General features: G+C 39.4%; 1 protein-coding gene across 5 annotated transcripts in view; it reads left to right on the forward strand.

Moving 5' to 3' along the window:
* Positions 1–26,140, forward strand: part of LOC137649613 (oxysterol-binding protein-related protein 3-like) — a 304,712-nt gene that overhangs the window by 260,232 nt on the left and 18,340 nt on the right. For all 5 annotated transcript variants that reach the window (XM_068382594.1, XM_068382611.1, XM_068382620.1 and 2 more), the window contains 2 exons: positions 2,291–2,475; positions 13,796–14,067. In XM_068382594.1, coding sequence (XP_068238695.1) covers positions 2,291–2,475; positions 13,796–14,067 — 457 coding nt within the window. The remainder of the gene's footprint in view (positions 1–2,290; positions 2,476–13,795; positions 14,068–26,140) is intronic.

Below are 26,140 nucleotides of genomic sequence, written 5' to 3' on the forward strand. Positions count from 1 at the left end.
ACCCAGAACCCTGCAGTCTGGGACCCCAAGTTCGAAGGCTTCTCGGTACCGGCAATTCCACGTACAGGCAACCCGAAGGACTTGCGGCTGTGCCCTGTCAGAGCAGTACGGAAGTACTTGGAGAGGACAGTCAGGCTTAGACCCGAAATCAAGAATCTGTTCGTTTCTTCAGGTTTAGTGAAGAAACCAGTCTCCAAAAACACGATCTCCTTCTGGCTATGACAAGGATATCATGAGGGCCTACAGTAGTGCAGGGATGCCTATTCCGGGTAACCCTAGACCCCATAACATCAGAGGGCTGAGTACTTCGTTGGCCTTTGAAATAAACATGGCAGTCGGCCAAATCCTACGGGCGGGTACTTGGACCAATCAGTCAACCTTCACAGCTTACTACTTGAAGGAATCTTCGAGGAGGTCCTTGGACAGATTCTCTCTCGGTCCTGTCATTTCAGCGCTTCAAAAGATTTAAAGGTGTAGCCCCAGGGTAACCACGTGCTGTAAGTCCAAGAGACACAGGTTCCTTCCTTACCCCCCTGTTCCCTTATTACCCTTCCTGAAATGACACTAAAACCCTTTGACTGCCAGGACATACATCGTCAGTGAATGGATACGTCTCCGAAGAATTTTACAGAGGTGAGTTACTTAGACACTAAGATAGTTTTTTGGGTAGTTTTCCCTATTTTCTCATGTTTTCTCTTGAAGGGTCACCAGAACCTAGCCTCCTATCTAGGTTCTCCCCTCTTTCTCTCCCTATCACAGTCTCTGGGTCCTGTGGTACACTCCCACCTCCTAAGGTATAAGTCTCCTAAGAAAGTAGTTTGAGGTAAGTACATCGTGTTGGAACAAATCACAAATTTTAAGTAATTTGTATTTTTCCTAACAGTACTTACCTCGAACTACTTTTGGGTTATGGCCCGCCCATCCTACCCCAAGTGCCTTACAGGACTTAATAGAAACCTATCTGACAAAACTTACTGGAGAGCGAGACCTGAGCAAGCATGCTCTCTGACCCCGGGTTGTCTCTGGGCGCGTATCACTCCGCCAGAGATGCCCCGCATAGAAAACGGGAGTAGGGTAAACTATACAAAATTCTGGTCGGGTGGGAGGAGATCCCAGATACTCCTAAGAAAGTAGTTTAAGGTAAGTACTGTTAGGAAAAATACAAATTACTTAAAATTTGTGATATTTCTTGTCTGCTCGAATTTATATTTACAATTTTTATGTTATACTTCTGCTGAAAGATGCATAAAGTGTCAGAGACAATAACTAAGTACAGTATGCCTAAAACTTGAAATTTTGTAGAGAAAATATGTAGAAGAGAATATATTAGGTTAGCAATGCTTAACTCGTGTGGGCATTTTTGGTACATGTAGCAAAGTTATTTCAGGATTTGAGGGAAGGGGCTCAACAGTTCCTAATAAGTAACCCTAAAATATGATGATTATGTCCTTTTGATCCCCAGTGGTGAGGAAAATGATTGCTAAAATCCCATTCATATGCTTACTAAAGTATACTCAAGCAACTTCTACAAAAAACTTTGAAGCACCATTTCTCAAAACTTGGAATTTTATCCCTTTTACCCCCAAAGGACGTACTGGTATGTTTCACAAAAGCCATCCCTTCACCCCCATGGACGTACCGGTACGTCCTTGCAAAAATATGCTATAAAAATTTTTTTTTTCATATTTTTCATAATTTTTTTTAGAAAATTCAGGCATTTTCCAAGAGAATGAGACCAACCTGACCTCTCTATGACAAAAATTAAGGCTGTTAGAGCAATTTAAAAAAAAAATATACTGCAAAATGTGCTGGGAAAAAAAAAATAACCCCTTGGGGGTTAAGGGTTGGAAATTTCCAAATAGCCTGGGGGTAAAAGGGTTAAAGAAAAAAAATTCTACTTTTTTATATTGATCAATTTTTTAGGAATTTTATAGCCTAAAATATGTGCATTAACTTTTTGAAGAAAATGAAAAATTTCCATTGGAAAAATGGCCATCTTTGAAAGTGACTTCTATAAACATATAAGATAATGCATATAAAAATATAAATGCTAAGAATATTTCTAATGTACAACTTATGGTTCATAAAATTCTCTTTTAAGTGGTTTTTCAATGGAAATGATCAGTTGCGAAATAAAAATGTTGTAGGATTTTGAAGTAACCCAAAATAACAATGTTTTAATAAGGCTGAATTGTGCCCGTTAAACTATTAGAAAACAATTTTCTTAAAATTGCCAATTAATACAAAGTTTGTGTGATATTTGATAATTTTCCTTCTTTTCTTTATCAAGGAAAAGTCCACCTGATTCTTCGAGAGAAAAATGACTCGGAAAAGGAGGATCATTATGAGTGGAACAAGGTTACAACGTGTGTCCACAATTTATTTGGAGGAGGTCAGCGTTGGGTTGATCAATATGGTGAGATGATCATCAGAAACCCAAACAAAGGCTTAACTTGCAAACTTTCTTTTGTTAGAGTGAGTATTTACCATGAATTTTAAGTTTTTATGCTGCTGCCTCCATGAGGGCTTTTAATGTACACTTCTCTCATGGTCTTTGTGCATAAAGATTTACTTAGGTTTTGAGCTCTTTCTAATCTAATAAATATTTTATTGGTAGGTGTAATGCATGACTTCATTCCTTTATTGAAACTATATTCTGAGCACTTGCTAAGCTAATAAATGTTTTATAGGTAAGTGTGATGAATGGCTTTATGCCTGTATCAAAGAGATCTGTAATACTTGAAAATGGAGAGGTAAAAAAATGAAAAAAGATGGAAAGTTTTTAGAGTATTAATAGATGAACAAATAATTATAAAGCCATCGTGAATGGCTGAAGGTTACAGCTGCTTTCTAAGTTAGAAACAGAGGAAGAGCTAAAAGGACTAGAGACAGATGGAAGGACACTGTCAAACCAAGCTGTGTTGGAAGGAATGATTCTACTGGGTTGGTGTTAAATAACCAATTTTTAATTTATTTTTTAGCCAGTCCTCCTCTCATGACTGAACAAATATTCAATTTTAATTTGTTTCAGCTTTTTTCATCGTAGAATTATTTCTATCAGTTATTCCCGTGAAAATATTGAAAATTAAAAGTGCATTGTTTGAGAATTTTGTAATTCAATAATTTTGTTCTTTTACGTTGTAGTTTTTTATCCCCTCTTTCTAATATTAGCACTTTAATACCACTGCAAACAAGAAAATAAGAGGAAAAATAGTCTTTAAAAATTTAAGCTTTAATACAAAAGCGTGAACTCACTCTAGACAAATATTGACTTACATTAGTAACCAACACTAGTCATAACCAACAAACCCATTAAAAAAAGATCATCATATCAAACGTTTGAAACTGAGAGAATATCTCCCATCCAATCAAAAGCTAAAATAATCTTCGACACCTTCAATCTTGTAAAAAAACATCAAGTAAAAAATATTGCTGAATTCCATTGTCAAAAAGTTTGCTATTCACTGAATGCTGTCACTGATTAGATTAATAACCAAAAGAGTATTTGCTGAATATTCAATTACAGGTAAGGGCTTGGTTAGGATAAAAAAAAAATTTTTCCAGTAACAACAGCCAACATCCATAGGGGCTCAAGTATCACTAAATTAAGAGCTTCAGTAAAAATAATTCTTCTCTGTTGAAACACCATGGATCAATATGGGATTCTATGCAGGTGTAGGATCATACACAACCCACAACCATCCTTAAACAAAACAAAAGCACAATAAGAGAACTTCACAAAAATTATTTCATTGGTTCACTTCACTGAATCGCCTTCAGGGAATGGCCCTTACCACAATCACTTGGAGGAAACAACTGACTTCTTAGATAGCTTCTAAAGGAAGTTACTGTACTAGGTTTTAAATTGCCTGTGGAACCAAAGCTTTCTGAAGATCATGTAGACTAATTTCAGGAAAAAACTTTGTAGCTTCAAATAGCTTATGGAAAATTCTACCAAACAAAATATAATCTTAAATTTATATTTTTTCTTTTACACACCATATGTGATAAGTAACAATACATTATGAGAGGTGGGTTGTGTATTCTGTGGTTAGCTGTGCAAAGATATGACTTGGTCTCACTCATTTAATCCATGTATGCTTAGAGCATCCATGCAAGAAATAGGAATACTAGAATAAAATCCAGGATGCCTAAAAACTATAAACCCACCAAAGCTTCTTAACTGATATGTAATATACTTGAAGAAATAAATAGTATCAGCCCTCAAACATTATAGAAATTATTCTTAGATTTAACCATTATTTTCCTAGTACGTACAGTACAGTATTATGGATAAATGCATCAAAATAGTTCTGTATTTTTTCTCTCTTATTTTATGCCACTGATTTTTGTGTTCAGGGCTTGTAATGTCCTGAGTCCTTTAATTTTTTATGTATAGTATCCTTATTCCAGGTATCAAAATTCAAAGATCATTTCCAAAATTATGTGAGACCACTTTGCACGGAAGAAAAAGAGTCTGGAACCAAGGATAAGGCATTTGAAAATACGAAATGTATTTTAATTATGTTCGTTCAAATAACAAATAAGTTAAATTATGATAATTACCCATCTGAAAGTACACATACTATCTCCAAAAGGGTTGATTGATGCTAGGGCAAAGATTTTTTGTTTGTAAAGAAATACAGTATATTGTAAATCTAGTTTTCACTGTGAGAAGTGTTCTCAATGCAGGAAGTGTTGGTGGGTAAGGAAGGTTAGATCTTCCGAATAGTAATGCGATTGAAAGATACTTGAATAACATGATAGGACAATGTACAGTAATGTGTTTTAATATTATTTCTGGGCTCCGACCCGTGCCGCCCAGTGAAATGCTCCTTTAACATCATTTCTAAGGTAAAAACTGCTATGAATTTACCAGAGAAAAATTTGTATAGGAATGCTAGGTTGAATCCAGCTCACTCACCTTAATAAGGTGTCGGTATAATACTGGGGCGCTGAATAAATCACAACCAGAGGCCTCGCACCATTTAGATATCTCCTGTCAACATCCCCGAACAGCGAGGTGCCGTTCAACATCCTACTACTACTAGCAATCCCACGCCAGTGACGTCTCTCCTTTAATAGGACGCAACTTTCTAGCCGTGTTTTGCCTTGTGTGTGAATTTCGCTGGTTTTTTCTGGATTTACCTCAAGATGTCGGACTCCACTGTCACTCCATCTAAGTTAAGTACCAGATCTATGAGTTTTGAGATTTTGGAGAGGGCCTTACCCTTTTTTTGCTTATATTATACGGCTTTTTTTTTTTTTTTCACGACCCCGCGTGGGTCTTTCATGGTGCCCGGCCCCCTCCTATCTCTCTCTCGTTCGTTCTTAACAATTTTCAATGAGTCCTCCATACTGATTGTTTCTCGTTATGAACTTTATGGGTATCCACGGTTCACACACCGTATTAATTTTTATATCGTCCTGTTATTATGATAACAGTTATTACATATACGTGTGCGTATTATCGGTAGGTTGGCATGCCTGATCGCCTTCGGGCGTTCTTTTCCACTATGTTATTACTTGGATTATTTACGTTCGCACGCCACGGACTTGCTTATCATTTTAACGTCATTCGTTTGATTGCATTAGCTTGAGGGGCTTTCATGAGTCAGAGATTACATATTAGTTTTTATTTTATTAGCACTTCACTGACTCTGTGTTATGTTGGTAGCCCTGTCGCAGTCAGGCTTGGGTTTTCTCCAGTCTCATGTTCGCTCTCTCGTTTGTTTTACGATTGATGTATAGTTAATTTTATTATTATTATCATCCAGCATGCCTTCCTATCTTATTTTACCATGTGTTATGTTTTATAGTGTTATTAGTCTTTCCGCGTGATCATATCATCGTGGGTCTGGCAGGTTGGTATACCTGCTATCGCCCCACTCCTAGCCTCCCTCCCGCCGATACCCCACCCCAGGCTTCCCTCCCTCTCTCTCTCCCGATCGAGTTTGAGTCACTTTATGACGCTATGTACCCCTCCCGGGGGCATCCGCTTTCTTTGCACGGGCGGTTCCCGTTGATCTGTGAGGCTTACTATTATTATACATTAACGTACATTACTTACTCTTTTCACTACTCTACCCGGTCGTAGTCGTTTTCTTTCCGTCGCTCGTTTGGCCAATGATCGGCGGGAAGTTTTCTGCTCGGTCCGTGGTACCTTGTCATGTTATATCATTTTTTAAGTTTTGTACGTGCTACTCCCTCGGTCCCGCACGTCACGGACCCATTAAAGATCCCTTCCCCCCTCTAGTGTCACGCACCTCATGGACCTCATATAGATATATATATATATATATATATATATATATATATATATATATATATATATATATATATATATATATATATATATATATAAACTTTCATTACAGGATCCCCGGAAGTAGCTTTTATACATTACCATCCGGTCGAGTTGTTTAGTTGCGCCTCCGGAGCCAACGTTACTCATTCTTGCTTGGATTAACTTTATATATTAGTCACATATATATATTATATGTACGATCCTTGTTCTCGACCTTCCCTTCCCTCTTTTGATATGATCACGGTTACGGTCTGACTTAATTTCAATTCCTTTTTACAATCAAAATAGATCTGTTATTTTGATATTGATATTTAAGCAATCCGGACCCCCCCGGGTCCCGAATTTGCTTACATTCAATATACTTTATGGCTATATATAAAAGATTTTTATCATGATATTGACATATATATACGTAGATATTTAAGCTCCGCCTAATTTGCTTTCATTTAAGATACTCATGTATCTTTTGTCTTACAGACTGTACGTATATAAAACATTTTTATCATGATATTGATATATAAATCTTTTATCATGATATTGATATCATTTAAGCACCCGGGGCCCCCGAGCCCCTATTTGCTTTCCTTCAGGATTCCTAATGTATATATAGAAAACATTTTTATCATGATATTGATATATAAATCTTTTATCATGATATTGATATCATTTAAGCACCCGGGGCCCCGAGCCCCTATTTGCTTTCATTCAGGACTCCTGATGAATATATATATATATATATATATATATATATATATATATATATATATATATATATATATATATATATAACATTTTTATCATGATATTGATATGTAAATCTTTTATCATGATATTGCTATAATTTAAGCATCCGGGGCCCCGAGCCCCTATTTGCTTTCATTCAGGATTCCTGATGATTATATATAAAACATTTTTATCATGATAGTGATATATATAATTTGCTTTCATTCAGGACTCCTGATTTATATATATATAAAACATTTTTATCATGATATTGATATGTAAATCTTTTATCATGATATTGCTATAATTTAAGCATCCGGGGCCCCGAGCCCCTATTTGCTTTCATTCAGAATTCCTGATGATTATATATAAAACATTTTTATCATGTTAGTGATATATATAGCCTAATTTGCTTTCATTCAGGACTCCTGATTTATATATATATATAAAACATTTTTATCATGATATTGATATGTAAATCTTTTATCATGATATTGCTATAATTTAAGCATCCGGGGCCCCGAGCCCCTATTTGCTTTCATTCAGAATTCCTGATGATTATATATAAAACATTTTTATCATGATAGTGATATATATAATTTGCTTTCATTCAGGACTCCTGATTTATATATATATAAAACATTTTTATCATGATATTGATATGTAAATCTTTTATCATGATATTGCTATAATTTAAGCATCCGGGGCCCCCGAGCCCCTATTTGCTTTCATTCAGGATTCCTGATGATTATATATAAAACATTTTTATCATTATAGTGATATATATATATATATATATATATATATATATATATATATATATATATATATATATATATATATATATGTATATTTTAAGCACCGGGGCCTCCGGGCCCCTAATTTGCTTTCCTTTGAGATACTCATGTATCTTTTATTTTACAAACTGAACACTGTGCAATGACGGCATATGCCGCTGTCATCTATCAACCCTGCGGCCATGACGTGTGTCGCTCACACGCCCACTGTTCTGTCTGAGTGGATGACTTAGCTGTTTGGCATCCAGACAATTGTGTAGTCTGCTACACAATGACCTCCACTCTAACATCTGACTCGGTGAGTGCATTTTCATTGTTACAGACTTGTAGGGAGTTACGATTAATTTCAAACATTATTAATTTTAAGGCCACTAGTCCTCTGGACTTCCCGCATGCCTTTCACTTCGTGTCTACGAAGTCCTTGGACTTCTTCACTTTTCTTTGGCACAAATATCCCTCGCTAATAGTCTGTTCTCTTTCAGTGCCCCCAACTTGAGAAAGATACAGCTCGGGCTACCCTCAAGATCTGGATTGACGGGTTCACCCGCAACGTGAAGGCCAAACAGCCTTATATCCTCTCTGAGGAATGGTGTTCCCGTCTCTACCCCCATGCTAAAACTTCAGCTGTGGTCCCCAAAGAGTTGGCGGATCCCATCATCGAGAGGTTCGAATCCCTTCTTCTGGCCCCGGACCAAGAAGAGACGGGCGGCACCCTAACTGAGGACGTCTCTACCCTCAACCTCGATGTGGAACCCATGGCTCTTGACGATCCCGACGCAGGTAGGGACGTAGGTGAGTCAGGTGGTTCCCGGGCTAAGATTCCTATCCCTAGCCCGGCTTTCTCTTCTACTTCAGAACACTCTTCTTTTCGAGGTTTTCCGGGGACAACCGGGACTGGTTTCAGTCCCCGGCCTGTTATCCCCAAGGTGGAGGCTCATCGTAAGACTTTATATACGACCCACAAGTCTTCCAAAGACCACAGGTCTTCGAAATCATCAGCTTCGAAGGCTAAATCTTCCTCCACCAGAGTCTCTCAAGACCCAATTGCTGTGCCTTCAACCTCTCACGGAGTAGTCTCCGTTCCGGCACCTGTTCCCCCCCCCCGGCGGAATCATCTAACCCGGTGGATTTTTCTGAGAAGATGTTTGCTCGTTTTGAGTCGATACTATCGTCTCATACGCAGCAATCACAAGAGAATAGCTTCTATGGAGAGCCTAGTTCAGGGACTCATGCGCTCGGGGTTGCCACCGCCACAACAGCAATACCCCATCCCCGACGCCTCCAAGCTTCCTCCTTTCAATAAGAATAACCCTTGGAGGTTGGCATTGCATGCCCCCTTCTCGGAGGGTATTTTGTCAATCGGAGGTTTCGGTAGCCGGCGTCTTGCGGATTATGAATTCTACCCGCCGGGTCTTGAATTCCCCTTCCCCGGCTACGCTCGCCTCACGGAAGAGGCTCTGATTCGATTGGATAAGGTCCCAAAGGAAACTGTTAATTTTCCTAAAGAACAGGCACAGTCTGTCTTGGTCCGCGTGTTCGATGAGTGGGATTGCTTCAACACTATGATTACGACCTACAAAAGTTCATATACTATGTTTGTGGCCGACGACCAGACCCCTACCCCATGTGCGACCAAGATCATAGAGACGGTCTTTCAGGCTATCAAGGAAGAGAAGCCTTTACCTCACCTCAGGGAGACCGACTTACCCTCCCTTCTCTTTCCGGGAGACAGTGAATGTTGGCGGAACGCCCCAGCTACCTTCTTGGTAGGTAAGTTGAGTCCGGACTGTGCCTCGACGCAGTTCAGCAAACGGCTTCCCAAACTCCCGGAGTCTCTCATTAAATTGGAATATGAGTCGAGGTGTAGATTCAGCAGATCCCTTAATTCAGTTGTCCTTTCTGAATTGACTGTCGCCACTTACACCGAGGAGGACCTCCTTAAGGTCCTCACTAAGTCACTTTTGCAAAACTTTATGGCTGACGCCTATGATTTTGCAAATGCCAGGACCCATTGTCGACGACACGTTCTATCCGAAGCCACGATTAGGGACGAACCTAATAGGCTCATCAAAGCTCCAGTCTGGGGCCCGGATCTTTTCCCAAGGGACTTAGTTAACTCGGTCCTTAGTGAGGCAGCTAGAGCCAACCAAAAATCTCAAGGTTAGGTGGGGCCTGGTTTCAAAGAGGAGATATGAGCCTACTAGTACTCCAATTCGAGGTAGGAAGAGATTGAGGCCCTTCCAATCTTCCCAATTCAGGCAACCTCTGCAAGTGGTTCAACCGGTCTCAGTCCACGGAAGAACTACGTTCCTTCACAAAAGATCTGCTACTAAAGAATGCAATCCAAAGTATACGTCGCTTAAGATTTCACGGACGCTTGTTCAGCGTACCAAAGAAAGGCTCAGACAAACGGAGAGTAATCCGGGACCTGTCTCGTTTAAATTCCTTCACTCGTTGCGACAAATTCCATATGCTTACCGTCTCGCAGGTGTGGACCTTACTTCCCCGTGGGGCCGTCACCACCTCCATCGATCTTACAGATGCCTACTATCACGTTCCAATAGCAAGGCATTTTCGTCCTTTTCTGGGCTTCAAGCTAGGCAAACAAGCCTATGCATTCAAAGTGATGCTATTGGAGCTCAACATACCACCCAGAATCTTCACCAAACTAGCAGAGACAGTAATTCAAGAGCTTCGGACTCAGGGGACACAGGTAGTAGCCTATCTAGACGATTAACTAATCTGGTCATACAACGCCCAGATTTCCCGCGTAGCAACGAACAAAGTACTCACCTTCCTTCGGCAACTGGGATTCCAGGTCAACCTCGAGAAATCCCGCCGGGTCCCACAGACCAAGTTTCAATGACTGGGACTACAAGGGGACCTGTGCTCCCATACGCTGTGCCTCCCCAAAGCCACAAGGAAGGTGATAGCGAGGAATACGAAACAATTTCTCAAGGAAAAGTTGTCCTTCCGAAGGAGCCGAGAGTGGATCCTAGGTTCCTTACAGTTCGCCTCCGTGAGACATCGTCCTGAGGTCCAAACTCAAGGACGTAAACAGAGTGTGGCGCTCCAGAGCAACCGCAATACGCCGAGACAGACGTGCTCGCCTTTCCCCAACCCTGAGAAAAAGTCTGCAGACTTGGACGAAGATCAAGAATCTTTCCAAGTCGGTTCCATTACAACACAAGAAAGTCCAAGGGTTATGGTCACCGGTCTTCCAACAAATGCACGTCAACGTCCTAGAGGCCATGGCAGTCTTCCTCACTTTAAAACTTCTCAATCCAGCCAGGAATCTCCATATCAGACTGGTTCTCGACAGTGCAGTCATAGTTCACTGCCTCAACAGAGGAGGCTCCAGATCAGCCCAAATAAACCACATCATGTTGAAGTTTTTCTCCATGGCGGCAATGCACAAGTGGCACTTGTCAGCAGTCCATCTAGCAGGAGTCCGGAATGTGGTAGAGGACTTACTTTCCTGGACGACTCCGCTAGAGTCGGAAGGGTCACTAGACAATCGATCTTTCCAGTGGATGATATCTCCAGGTGGATCTGTTTGCGACAAAATCCAATCGCAAAATATATTGTTACGTAGCCCCCAACCTGGACCCTCAGGCTTATGCCACAGACTCTATGATTCTAGATTGGAATACCTGGAAGACGATTTATCTGTTTCCTCCGGTGAACCTCCTGCTGAAAGTTCTGCACAAACTCAGATCCTTTAAAGGTCAAGTGGCTCTCGTAGCCCCCAACTGGCCCAAGAGCAATTGGTTCCCCTTGTTGCTAGAACTAGGTCTCCGCCCCCGGCGGATTCCCAATCCGGTGTTAACAAAGACAGTGCAAACTCGCAATGTGTTCGCTTCCTCAAGGATACTGAATGCCCTAACTTTATGGACTTCATGAAGTTCGCAGCCCAACGAGGTGCAAACATCGATCCTTTGAATACTATTTTCCTGGAATCTGACAAAAGGTGAATCTACTCTCCGTCAATATGACTCAGCTGTCAAGAAATTAGCTAAGTTCTTGAAAGATTCCCAAGTTGAGAAAATGACGATGAACCTAACTGTGACATTCTTCAGAACTCTCTTTGAATCTGGCTTGGCAACCAATACCATTACTACAATCAAGTCAGCCTTGAAAAAGATCTTCCATATTGGTTTTGACATTGATCTAACGGATTCATATTTCTCATCCATTCCGAGAGCTTGTGCCAGACTAAAACCTTCAACTCGCCCTAGCGCAGTTTCCTGGTTTTTGAACGATGTTCTTAAGCTAGCCTCTGACACCCCAAATGAATCCTGTAACTCTATGGCATTGTTAAGAAAGTCATTTTTTCTTTTGAGCCTCGCCTCGGGCTCCAGAATCTCAGAATTGTCAGCCTTATCTAGAGACCCTGGTCATATAGAGTTTCTCTCTTCGGGTGAGGTTCTTCTCTCTCCTAACAAAGTTTTCCTGGCTAAAAATGAAGACCCCCAAAACAGGTGGTCTCCCTGGAAGATTGTTCCACTTCCTCGGGATCCATCCGTGTCCAGTTACCACCCTAAAAGCCTACTTAGGTAGAACCTCCACCACAACCACAGGGCCCTTATTTATTAGAGAACACGGAGGAACTATTACCCTTAAGGGAATCAGACAACAAATTCTTTATTTTATTAAACAAGCTAATCCTGCATCATTCCCACATGTCCATGATATTAGAGCTGTGGCTACCTCAATTAATCTATTCCACCATATGAAATTTGATGAGCTCTCAAAATATACGGGTTGGAAGTCCTCTAAAGTTTTCAAGCGCCACTACCTAAAACCTTTAGAAGCTCTTAGATTTGCCACAGTAGCTGCAGGGAATATAGTTCCTCCTGAAGGTACTGAGTCCTAATCACAACGTCTTGCTCTGTCCTCTTTCCCTCTCTTCAGGTAGTTAGCCATATTGGGTCCCCATTCTCTGGTACGATTTCACTGGGCGGCACGGGTCGGAGCCCAGAAAAGGGATTTTGACGAAGGAAAAATCTATTTCTGGGCGAGAGACCCATGCCGCCCAGTGAACCCACCCGTCCCTCCCTGATTGGGCCCCAATCTGGGGTGCTATAAGGAGGGACGTCACTGGCGTGGGATTGCTAGTAGTAGTAGGATGTTGAACGGCACCTCGCTGTTCGGGGATGTTGACAGGAGATATCTAAATGGTGCGAGGCCTCTGGTTGTGATTTATTCAGCGCCCCAGTATTATACCGACACCTTATTAAGGTGAGCGAGCTGGGTTCAACCTAGCATTCCTATACAAATTTTTCTCTGGTAAATTCATAGCAGTTTTTACCTTAGAAATGATGTTATGGGAGCATTTCACTGGGTCTCTCACCCAGAAATAGATTTTTCCTTCGTCAAAATCCCTTTATTATTATTATTATTATTATTATTATTATTATTATTAGCCAATCTACAACCCTAGTTGAAAAATCAGAATGCTACAAACCTAAGTGGTTCAACAGAATAGCAAGTAAACTATATTCTGTATAAGTAAGGAATGAAAAATATAAAATATTTTAAGATCATTAACAATTTTAGAATCATAATAATGATTATTTAGGCTTGATATTTAAACTTGATTTAAAGGTATGTAAAATACTTCATTTTCTTATTTCACTTGCGTTCCCTCTAATGGTATATGAAACAAAAACTCAAATTTTTATCATTAAAAAATTTAAGGCAAGGTAAAGAAATGAACATTCAAGATACAGTAACATTTTAATAATGCACTTCAGTTGTAATTTAGAATTAAAGTGAGGTGTGTTTATGTGTGGGTATCTGTGATGTGCTTGTAATTAATGTTTTTGCATGGCTTTTTTGTGCATAATAGTGTTCCCCTTAATTTTGTATTGAATTTAATTCATACAAGAATGACCTATATCCTAGTTATTTAGAGCACCTTGGTATTATTATTTACTACTTTTTTATAAAAAGAATTTTTTTTCAGGCGAGTTCTTGGTCCTCTAAGAGGCATGAAGTTTTTGGTGTGGTGACTGATGCTTCGGGAACTGTTCTACACAATCTGTTTGGTAAATGGACAGAAGCACTTTATTGTGGTCATGCTCCATCAGCTCGAGTTGTGTGGCGGCCTGGCAGTATGCCTGAAGATTATCATCTTTATTATGGTTTTACTCGATTTGCCATTGAGTTGAATGAACAGGATGAAGATCAATCCAAGTATTTACCACCAACTGATACAAGATTTAGACCTGACCAAAGGTATGTAAATAATACCACTTCAATGGTAATTGATGTCCTACCCACAACCATTACTTTTCTTACATGTTAGAATGTCCTCTACTGTAGTTTTCTCTAGTAACCATGATATTCTTTTTATATCTGTTAATGCTAATCCTATCTTATATATATATATATATATATATATATACATATATATATATATATATATATATATATGTGTGTGTGTGTGTGTGTGTGTATGTATATATATATATATATATATATATATATATATATATATATATATATATATATATGTATATATATATATATATATATATATATATATATATATATATATATATATATATATATATATATATGTATATATATATATATATATATATATATATATATATATATATATATATATGTGTGTGTGTGTGTATATATATATATCATCATCATCATCTCCTCCTGTGCCTATTGACGTAAAGGGCCTTGGTTAGATATAACCAGTCATCTCTATCTTGAGGTTTTAATTCAATACTTCTCCATTCACCATCTCCTACTTCATGCTTCATAGTCTTCAGCCACAAAGGCCTGGGTCATCCAACTCTTCTAGTGCCTTGTGGAGCCCAGCTTAAAGTTTGGTGAACTAATCTCTCTTGGGGAGTGAAAAGAGCTTGCACAAACCATCTCCATCTACCCCTCACCATGATCTCATCCACATATGACACTCGAGTAATCTGTCTTATAGTTTCATTTCTAATCCTTTCCTGCCATTTGACTTCCAATATCCTTCTGAGGGCTTTATTCTCAAATCTACTAAATCTATTGGAGATTGTTTCATTGTCATACCATGACTCATGTCTATAGAGTAACACCGATCTCACTAAACTGATGTATAGTTCGATTTTTTTGTGCAGTTCCATGCGATTTGATTTCCAAATTTTACTTAACCTAGACATTGTCTGAATTGCTTTATTCAATCTTTTACTAAACTCTAATTCTATAGACCCTGTATTGGATATCATAGTTCCTAGATACTTATATGATTCTACCTCATTAATCCTTTCTCTTTCCAATGATATTTCATCTTCCATTGCATACTCCATTCTCATCATCTTTGTCTTTCTTCTATTTATCATCAGCCCAACCTCGTGTGATATTTTATGCATTTTGGTAAGCAAGCATTGCAAATCCTGTGGTGTTCTCCTATTATTATTATTATTATTACTATCCAAGCTACAACCCTAGTTGGAATAGCAAGATTCTATAAGCCCAGGGGCTCCAACAGGGAAAAATAGCCTAGTGAGGAAAGGAAATAAATAAATGAAGAAAACAGATTAACAATAAATAATTCTAAAAAAAGTAACAATGTCAAAACAGACATGTCATATATAAACTATTAACAACATCAAAAACAAATATGTAATAAATAAACTATAAAAAGACTCATGTCTGCCTGGTCAACAAAAAAGCATTTGCTCCAACTTTGAACTTTTGAAGTTCTACTGATTCAACTACCCGATTAGGAAGATCATTCCACAACTTGGTAACAGCTGGAATAAAACTTCTAGAGTACTGCGTAGTATTGAGCCTCATGATGGAGAAGGCCTGGCTATTAGAATTAACTGCCTGCCTAGTATTACGAACAGGATAGAATTGTCCGGTGAGATTGGAATGTAAAGGATGGTCAGAGTTATGAAAAATCTTATGCAACATGCATAATGAACTAATTGAACGACGGTGCCAGAGATTAATATCTAGATCAGGAATAAGAAATTTAATAGACCGTAAGTTTCTGTCCAACAAATTAAGATGAGAATCTGCAGCTGAAGACCAGACTGGAGAACAATACTCAAAACAAGGTAGAATGAAAGAATTAAAGCACTTCTTCAGAATAGATTGATCACCGAAAATCTTAAAAGACTTTCTCAATAAGCCTATTTTTTGTGCAATTGAAGAAGACACAGACCTTATATGTTTTTCAAAAGTAAATTTGCTGTCGAGAATCACATCTAAAATTTTGAAAGAGTCATACAAATTTAAAGAAACATCAATATTGAGATCCGGATGTTGAGGAGCCACCGTCCTTGACCTACTTACAATCATACTTTGAGTTTTGTTAGGATTCAACTTCATACCCCATAATTTGCACCATGCACTAATTCTAGCTAAATCTCTATTAAGGGATTCACCAACCCCAGATCTACATTCACGGGATGGAATTGATGCAAAGAGAGTAGCATCATCTGCATATGCAACAAGCTTTTTTTCTAGGCCAAACCACATGTCATGTGTATATAGTATGAAAAGTAATGGGCCAAGAACACTACCCTGTGGAACACCGGATATCACATAACTATAATCACTATGGTGCCCATCAACAACAACTCTTTGAGATCTATTACTTAAAAAATCAATAATAATGCTAAGAAATGACCCACCCACTCACATCTATTTCAGTTTGAAAACAAGGACCTCATGATTATCACGGTCAAAGGCAGCACTAAAATCAAGGCCAATCATACGAACTTCCTGACCACAATCAAGGGATTTCTGTACAGCATTGGAGATTGTAAGAAGGGCATCACATGCTCCAAGGCCTTTACGAAAACCAAATTGCAAACTAGGGAGTAGATGATTACCTTCAGCAAACCTATTAAGACGTTTTGCCAGAAGACGTTCAAAAACTTTAGATAATATGGGAGTTATGGAAATTGGGCGGTAATCAGTGGGACTTGAGCTACCACAAACACATTTACATAGAGGAGTAACATTACCAATTCTCCAACAAGTGCTAAAAACCCCTCTTCTTGCTAACTTGCGCAAAATAACAGATAACTTTGGCGCTAAGAAATCTGCTGTCTTTATAAAAAACAAAGGGTCTACACCTCCATAAGCATCAAGGTCCATCAACAGAGCTTTAATCTCACAGATCGAAAAGCTAAACTAGTTAGTTTAGCCTCAGGAAACCAGGAATGAGGAAGTTCAAGTTTTTCATTACTCTGTTTACTGTCAAAAACATCAGCCAAAAGGGTTGCCTTTTCCTTTGGACTGTGAGTGACTGAGCCATCTGGTTTAAGTATAGGAGGAACTGTTGCATCTACACCAAAGAGTGCAGATTTAAGGGTAGACCACCATTTATGTTCCTAAGTTGTACCAGAAAGTGTTTCTTTTATGGTTAAATTGTACTCCTTTTCAGTTGAGGCATAAACTCTCTGAGCAAAAGCTCGAAGCTGAGTATAGTTGTTCCAGGTCAAATCTGATCTGTTACCCTTCCAAAGGTGATAGGCCTCCTGCTTCTCCAAATAAGCACGTCTACAATCATCATTGAACCATGGTTTGTCCTTCACTCGGTACCTTAGTACACGAGAAGGGATACGCCTATCAATTATGTTGACTAGATTCTCATTGAAAGGGACAACAGGATCTACTATTATATAATTGTGACCAATTCAAGCACAAAAGATCATGCAAAATCCCATTCCAGTCTGCTTTGGATTTCATATAAATTTTACAAGAATATGATATATCAGGGACAGGCTGGTCAGTCTTCAATAATAATGAAATCAAGGCATGATCAGATGTCCCGACTGGAGAACCAACCTTACTAGTTATAACACCAGGGAAGTCAGTGTATACGAGGTCCAAGCAATTACCAGACCTGTGAGTAGCTTCATTTATGATTTGCTCACAGCCTGATTCAGAGGCAAAGTCTAAAGCTCTTAAGCCATGGCGATTGGTAGGAGAGATAGAACTTAACCACTCCCTATGGTGAGCATTAAAATCACCAACAAAGACAAATGAAGCCTTTCTATCATCTTCTTGTATTTTAGCCATAATGGTAAGAAGACAATCAAAGATAGAATCATCCATGTCTGGATTCCGGTAGATCGAACACAAATAAAAGTTGTTATGCCTGCCACAAACTTTTATTACCTGAATCTCATGACATCCACATTGATAGCAGGACTTATGAGAAGCAGGGTACTCGGTCCTAATATACACTGCCATTCCCCTGGCCCTAGGGATGGCATCACGTTTCAACATTATTGGCTTCTTAAAACCAGTTATAAGGAGCTCAGATGAGTGCCTCATATTAGAAACCAAAGTTTCTGAGCACAAAAGAATATCATACTGTCTGGACGCAACTCTAAGGTCTTGGATATTTGCATGAAGACCACAAATATTGCAATACAGAGAAGACGACATTGACGAAATTTAGGACGTACTGGTCCCGGATTTCGCTCAATGTCTCCAGACAGCATAAGAATTAATAGAAATAAAAAAAAGAGACATCATACTTAAAAACTAGATTAACAAGAATTATAACAAAAACAATATGTACAGAATTATAAATAAAGTGATTGATGATACCCATAGACTATATTAAAAAGTCGGAAAAACTGGTCAACATGGAGGAGCCGATACACCATGCAAGGCTAAATACCCTCCAGGATAGCCACTTCAACTGAAGGGAGGACAGTAAGGATGGTTCTGAGAAGAAAAAGAGTCAGAAAAAGGAAAAGACAACCTCTTGATAAACCACCAGGCATCCATGGCCCTTCTATTAAGCCTGCCCAACACCATTTCAAAAAAACAAGAGGAAGAAAAAAAATAATAATAAGATAGAATAGTGTGCCTGAGTGTACCCTCAAGCAAGAGAACTCTAACCCAAGACAGTGGAAGACCATGGTACAGAGGCTATGGCACTACCCAAGACTAGAGAACAATGGTTTAATTTTGGGGTGTCCTTCTCCTAGAAGAGCTGCTTACCAAAGCTAAAGAGTCTCTTCTACCCTTACCAAGAGGAAAGTACACTGAACAAATTGCAGTACAGTAATTAACTCCTTGGGTGAAGAAGTGTTAAGTATCTCATTGTTGTCAGGTGTATGAGGAAAGACGAGAATATGCAAAGAATAGGCCAGACTATTCTGTGTAAGTGTAGGCAAAGAAAAAATAAGCCGTGACCAGAGAGAGGTATCCAATGCATTACTGTCTAGCCAGTCAAAGGATCCAATACCTCTCTAGTGATAGTATCTCAATGGGTGGCTGGTGCCCTGGCCAACCTACTACTTATAACAAGGACATCGTCAGCATACTCTAGGTCTGCTAAATTTCTGTCATCAATCCAGTCCAATCCTCCCCCATCTCTTGACGGTTTTACTCATTACAAAATCTATGAGGAGGATAAACAACATAGGTGACAACACATTCCCTTTGAGTACTCCACTGTTCTCTGGAAATTAATTTGATGAGACTCCACTAACATTAACTTTGCAATTGCTATGCTAATGACCAGACTTAATCAAATTCTATAATAACGCAGAACTCTTAACAAAATTGGATGGTGCACATTATCAAAGTCTTTTTCATAGCCCACAGATGCCATCAAAAGTGGATTTCTATACTTTACACATTGCTGTACAACATGTCTCAAAATGAAAATTTGGTCAGTGCAACTTCTATCTTTTCTAAATCCTACTTATTCATCTCTCAGCTATTCATCAATCTTTCTCCAGTCTCTTTAGAATAAGCATACTATATATTTTCATAACTAACGTAAGTGTTATGACTGTAATTATTGCAATCGGTCAGATCTCCTTTTTTTTGCTATTTTCACCAACACACCTCACATTCATCAGGTTTCACCTCATCATGCCACAGTCTACAAAATAATCTTATAAGTAGTCTAGGAGTCACTTCATTTTTGGCCAGTATCATTTCGGCAGTTATTCCATTGTATCCAGGGTCTTTCCATCTCTTTAGTTTTTTTTCTTTAGGATAGATTCGACTTGGTTGTTTAACTTGTATGTTGATGGAGTGGTGAGAGAGGTGAATGCTCGAGTGCTTGGACGAGGATTAAAACTGGTAGGCGAGAATGACCATGAATGGGAGGTAAATCAGTTGTTGTTTGCGGATGATACTGTACTGGTAGCAGACACAGAAGAGAAGCTTGACCGACTAGTGACAGAATTTGGAAGGGTGTGTGAGAGAAGGAAGTTGAGAGTTAATGTGGGTAAGAGTAAGGTTATGAGATGTACGAGAAGGGAAGGTGGTGCAAGGTTGAATGTCATGTTGAATGGAGAGTTACTTGAGGAGGTGGATCAGTTTAAGTACTTGGGGTCTGTTGTTGCAGCAAATGGTGGAGTGGAAGCAGATGTACGTCAGAGAGTGAATGAAGGTTGCAAAGTGTTGGGGGCAGTTAAGGGAGTAGTAAAAAATAGAGGGTTGGGCATGAATGTAAAGAGAGTTCTGTATGAGAAAGTGATTGTACCAACTGTGATGTATGGATCGGAGTCGTGGGGAATGAAAGTGATGGAGAGACAGAAATTGAATGTGTTTGAGATGAAGTGTCTAAGGAGTATGGCTGGTGTATCTCGAGTAGATAGGGTTAGGAACGAAGTGGTGAGGGAGAGAACGGGTGTAAGAAATGAGTTAGCGGCTAGAGTGGATATGAATGTGTTGAGGTGGTTTGGCCATGTTGAGAGAATGGAAAATGGTTGTCTGCTAAAGAAGGTGATGAATGCAAGAGTTGATGGGAGAAGTACAAGAGGAAGGCCAAGGTTTGGGTGGATGGATGGTGTGAAGAAAGCTCTGGGTGATAGGAGGATAGATGTGAGAGAGGCAAGAGAGCGTGCTAGAAATAGGAATGAATGGCGAGCGATTGTGACGCAGTTCCAGTAGGCCCTGCTGCTTCCTCCGGTGCCTTAGATGACCGCGGAGGTAGCAGCAGTAGGGGAGTCAGCATTATGAAGCTTCATCTGTGGTGGAAATGTGGGAGGTTGGGCTGTGGCACCCTAGCAGTACCAGCTGAACTCTGTTGAGTCCCTGATTAGGCTGAAGGAACATAGAGAGTAGAGGTCCCCTTTTTGGTTTGTTTCATTGTTGGTGTCGGCTACCCCCCAAAATTGGGGGAAGTGCCTTGGTATATGGATGGATGGAGATTCGACTTCAAACACACTGAATTCATTCATGGGCACATCAAGGCCTTCATCAGCTTCAGGTATAGCAATCCAATTATTCCCTTCATATCTCCTATTCATAACCTCACTAAAGTGTTCCATCCAACGTTGCCCTTCTTCATCTTCTGCTGTCATATATATCTCTCTTTTTGATGGGTATATGTTTCTTCTTTGCCCTAGTCAAGATTTCATTAATAATTCTATAAGCGACTATTACACCATACCCACTTCCTGAATTCATAGCTTTGTCAGCTTCATCTGCTTTCCTGTCTAAATATTCTCTCCAGTCATTCCTGGCTTTTCTTTTGACCTCACTGTCAATATTGGAATACTTAGCATATTCTACCTTGTAATTTTCGTTACCTTCTTGAAAAACTTCAACAGTCAATTTCTGTCTTTGTCAATCAATTTTTGTCTCTGTCAATCAATTTCTGTGTTTTTCAATCAATTTCTGTCTTTGTCCAGGTGAGTATAAAAAGAAGAAAATTTATATTGATGGTGGTGGGACCCCAGTGAAGGAAAGAGATCGTCAACGAGAAATTCAAAATCTATGACAATTAAAATTCTAAACTCAGTTGCCCTAGATTTAATGGAAACCATCTCAAAATGCAATTTACAATATAGAACTCCAGATTGTTTTCCTAACAGTATTTAAAATATTGAATAAAATCTATAACCTAATTGAATTTGAAAAAACTTTTAAAAACTATATTGCCAGCATCCACAAAAAATTACCTTAAGGCCAATAATCACGATAAGAAAGTGGATTCTTTAAGATATGTCCACCAAACACCCAATTTGTATGTTATTAAATATGTCTAGAATTCTTTCCAAAGAAACCTTAATGCAAAAATTAAGATATGTTTGTTTACTACTAATATCTAGAATCTTCAAGACTTAAATAAGATTTGCATCCAAACTTGGCGAGTTTCTGTGATCAAACCTTCGACAAGAAATGACACTGCATTTTTGGACAGAGAATTAATTGACATTCTAATCCCACATAGCAAAATTAGAGCCACTTGTAATGTCCATAGTTTGTTCAAATTATATTGAACGTCTCTTAACTGAACAAGAACAATTATTTTCAGATGTCCATAGTTTGTTCAAAATATAGTGAACATCTCTTATTGAACAAAGACAACTAGTTTCAGATGAAATAAATGCAACCATTTCTAATAAGGGAAAATGGAGAAATTAATTGCAGCCGACTAAATGAAAATAATTTAACTGAATGAAGGCATAAAAAAAAGATATAATCATCTTATGCTCCCAAACCCCACCTTAAAAGCTAGTGCCAGATAGAGCTTGTTCAACTTGGTGTTTGCCGTGGGATTCTTGGAGAGGGGGCCATACCTGGTATCCCAGATGGCCACTTTGGTGGTAGCCAAGCTACTATATAAGCTGCCCTTCTATGAAGCCTTCCAGAACTTTAATAGGGCAAAGTTTGTGGTAAGACGTCACATTTTGGGTTTTTTTTTATCTGGAGAAAGTGGAGGTAGAGGAATATTTTTTACAGTGAGCCAATGTGAAAATTTCTCCTTGAGGCAGTGGAGAATGGAAGAAAGGTTTTAGGCCCTTCATAAAAGAAGAAAGCTTGCTCTCATAGGTAAGTCTATAAGATCCAGCAGTATGCTAAAAAATGTCCTACTAAGAGGCCAACTCCTACTTACGATGACAACCCTAGTTCCACACCGAGAGGAATGAGTATGGCTAGACTGTGGTTTTAGAGCAAGAGGAGGCCATTGGAGATCTTTCAAGCAAAATATGGTACCTAGTAAATCAACTAGAGCCAGAGGATCTCGTCAATGAGGAGCCTCAGGTTGGAGATCGTCTCCACCGTTTTCGGGAATGTTGGACCCTTTCTCAGTGAGCACAAAGTTTAGTCTCAATGGGTCTTGGTTATTTGTGGATAGCAAACATGCTCCACTCCAGTTTCATCAGTTCAGGACCCTGGAACTCTTAACTCCTTTAAAGGCCACTCATGAATGGCAGAGGCAAGGGACAGTAACATTGCTCTATCGAGCAGGACAATGCCCTAGAGACTGACCAGATATGCATATGATCGGTGCCCAAGCCCCCTCTCCACCCAAGCTAGGACCAAGGAGGGCCAGGCAATGGCTGCTAATGACTCTGCAGATAGACCTATAGTCTCTCCTAAACCCCCCATCCTTAGCTCTCTAGGATGGAAAGGTTGCTGCAACCAAAGAAACTAACGAGTTTGATCAAGACTCGAACCCTAGTCTGGTGTTCACGAGTCAGGAACTTTACCACATCGGCCACCACAACCCTTTGTAAGGAAGATGTTGAGAAAGGAGTCATAGAAAGTTTCAAGTTTCTAATTTCTGGGGCAGACTATTACTAAAGAAAAACTCCCCTGAGAGAAGAGTGATCCTTGACCTGTCTCTCCTCAACAAACACATGTGGTGCGATCCATTCAAAGTTACGACTGTCCAGGATGTCCGTCAATCACTACACCGAGGGACTTGGACCTGTATTATAGATCTAAAAGACCCATATTGCCACGTCCCTATTGCCAACTACTTCCGACCTTACCTTGGTCTTCAGCTCGAGGGAAGGGTATACAGGTTCAAAGCGTTGCCATTCGGCCTCAGCATTTCTCTAAGAATGTTTACAAAGCTTGTAAGGAAGTGATCAAACTATTGCAGTTGCGGGTAGTTGAGATCATAGCTGATTTGGACGGAGACAAAGAATTACTATATGCCTCAAATACGCATTCAGGTTATGCAGTTTCTTTAGTACCTTAGGTGAAGGATGAAATGGAGAGAAGTGGTCTGGTGGAAGCGGATGCTTTTGATAGAAGGCATTGGAGAGGGCGTATCAGGCAACCGACCACTTAAAGTAGGGATCATGGTGGGGAAGGAGGATGTTTTTTTCAACTTCACAAAGTCAAGACTAATTCCAAAAATTAGTGATTATGTTGTCAATGGAATATGGTGAAAGTCATACTAGCCTTACAAAAGCATTCCGGCAAAGAATTCCAAATAGGGTCAGAGCCTTGGATTTGAGTTGCTTTTTATCCAGGGGGAAACGGAAAAATATTTTAGGCCTCCTTCAGTTTGCCTCGATAGTCGATCCTGTGTTTAAGAACAAAATGAAAGACCGCATATGGGTGTGGAAAAGGCTGGCTTGGAAGGGGTTATGGGATAGTGGGCTTGATTACCTGGTCAATGTAAAAAATTCTCAAGTCATCGTCGACTCCAAATTCCTAGACCAGTTCGGTCCCATTGGTTCCTCTCCTGGTTGCCATAATTATTTATATAGACACATTCAGGATGGGCTGGGGAGGTTATTCAAAGGAGCCCTTTGTGTTAAGGAAACGGACTCCTCAGTTTGCAGCTTTTTATGTTAATGTGTTGGAACTAATGGCAGTCTTCCTCACGTTGAAGAAAGTTGTTCCACAAAAAAATTCGCATATAAAGATCATAGACAACCACGTGGGGGTTTGTTACGTCAGAAAGGGGGATCCTGCTTGAGAATTCTCAATGCAGTAACCCTTCCCAATATTAGGTTCTTTTAGAAAATAAATGTGTTCCTCTCACCATTCCATCTGTCGGTTCACTCAACGTAGTAGAGGATGCCCTATCCAGGCAGACAATCCTGTGTACGGAATGGACACTAGACCAGGGTTCTTTTCAGGAGGTTTTTAGAGCTAGTTCTGGATCTCAAAATAGACCTATTCACTATAAAAGAGAACCACAAACTTCCACAGTATGTTGCTCCAAATGTGGACTCTGGAACAATGGCAGGTGATGCTCTGAATTCAGATTGGAATAGATGGTTGTCAATCTACCAGTTCCTCTGACAAGTTTGATTTTGTAGGCTTTGAATACCTTTCAGAAGTTTTCAAGGACAACCCTGCTAATAGCACCACATATTGCCCAACAGCCTGTGGTATCCACTATTTCAGCATCTGAAACCAAGAATACTTCCGCTTTGGTTTGCACAGCAGTATCAGAAAGCAAGAAAGTGGACTGCCTTTGTTTCCTCCTTTCTTACCCTGAACCTTGATGCTTGGAGTTTTGCTCCTGTATTTTTGAGGAAGACTTTTCTGTTCACCATTTGACTTTTTTGATGAGCTGCCAGAGGACTTCATCCACAAGACAATACTAGTCTGTGTAAAGGACGTGGATGTTTCTACAAAGTCAGTCCCCCTGTCAGATAACCCCAAACTTCTTGGCTTCCTTTGTGATCCACCTCTTGAGAAGAGGAAGCTCCAGCCATCAACTATACCGCATATAGGACTATTGTAACACACCATCTCAAGCATACCATTGCTGAGTATCTAGACACGGACTTGCTTCATAAGGTCACCTAGTCTTTTCCTCAGCATACACCATCTCCACCTACTCCCGTTGTATCTTGGTCTCAGGATAGGGTCCTCGAGCTTTTGGTTGGGTTTAATAAAAAATAACTAAATTTTTGATAGCTTAATCTTCAGAAGCATGAGTCAGTGAACTGGCAGCCTTTTGCAGGGACCAGTAATTCATTAGAATACCCCAGGTCGTCTTGTAATCCTCACTCTAGGTCTCCTTTTTGTAGCCAAAAACTAAAAGCCTCTTTAGAGACAGGATCCCTTTTAAAACTTGGCTCTTGAGCCAGAAGATAGCAACCTCTTTCCAGGGTTGACCTTAAATCATATTTACAAAGATTCATGTCTTTAAAGGTTTTTGGTGGTTATCTGTTTTTTAAGTGTTTTAATTCTTTCATTTTGCTTTGTTTCGAGTACTGTTGTACTGTCTGGTTTTCAGATGCTGAATCTTTTCTTAATTTTTTATTCCTGATTTAGATATTAATCTTTTGCACCATTGTTCATTTAGTTGTTTATGCATGTCATAAGATTTTTCATAACTCGAACCATCCTTTGCATTCAGATCTTCTCAGAAGACAATACCATCCTGCTCGTAATATTAGGTATGCAGTTAATTCTAATAGTCAGGCCTTCTCTTCATCATAAGGCTCAATACTACACAGTATTCTAGAAATTTTATTCTAGATATGACCAGATTGTGGAATGATCTTTCTTGTTATTATTACTAGTAATCTATAACCCTAGTTGGAAAAGCAGGATGCTATAAGCCCAATGACACCAACACTGAAAATAAGGAAATAAATAA

Source organism: Palaemon carinicauda, chromosome 1, assembly GCF_036898095.1.
Source record: "Palaemon carinicauda isolate YSFRI2023 chromosome 1, ASM3689809v2, whole genome shotgun sequence".
NCBI lineage: Eukaryota > Metazoa > Arthropoda > Malacostraca > Decapoda > Palaemonidae > Palaemon > Palaemon carinicauda.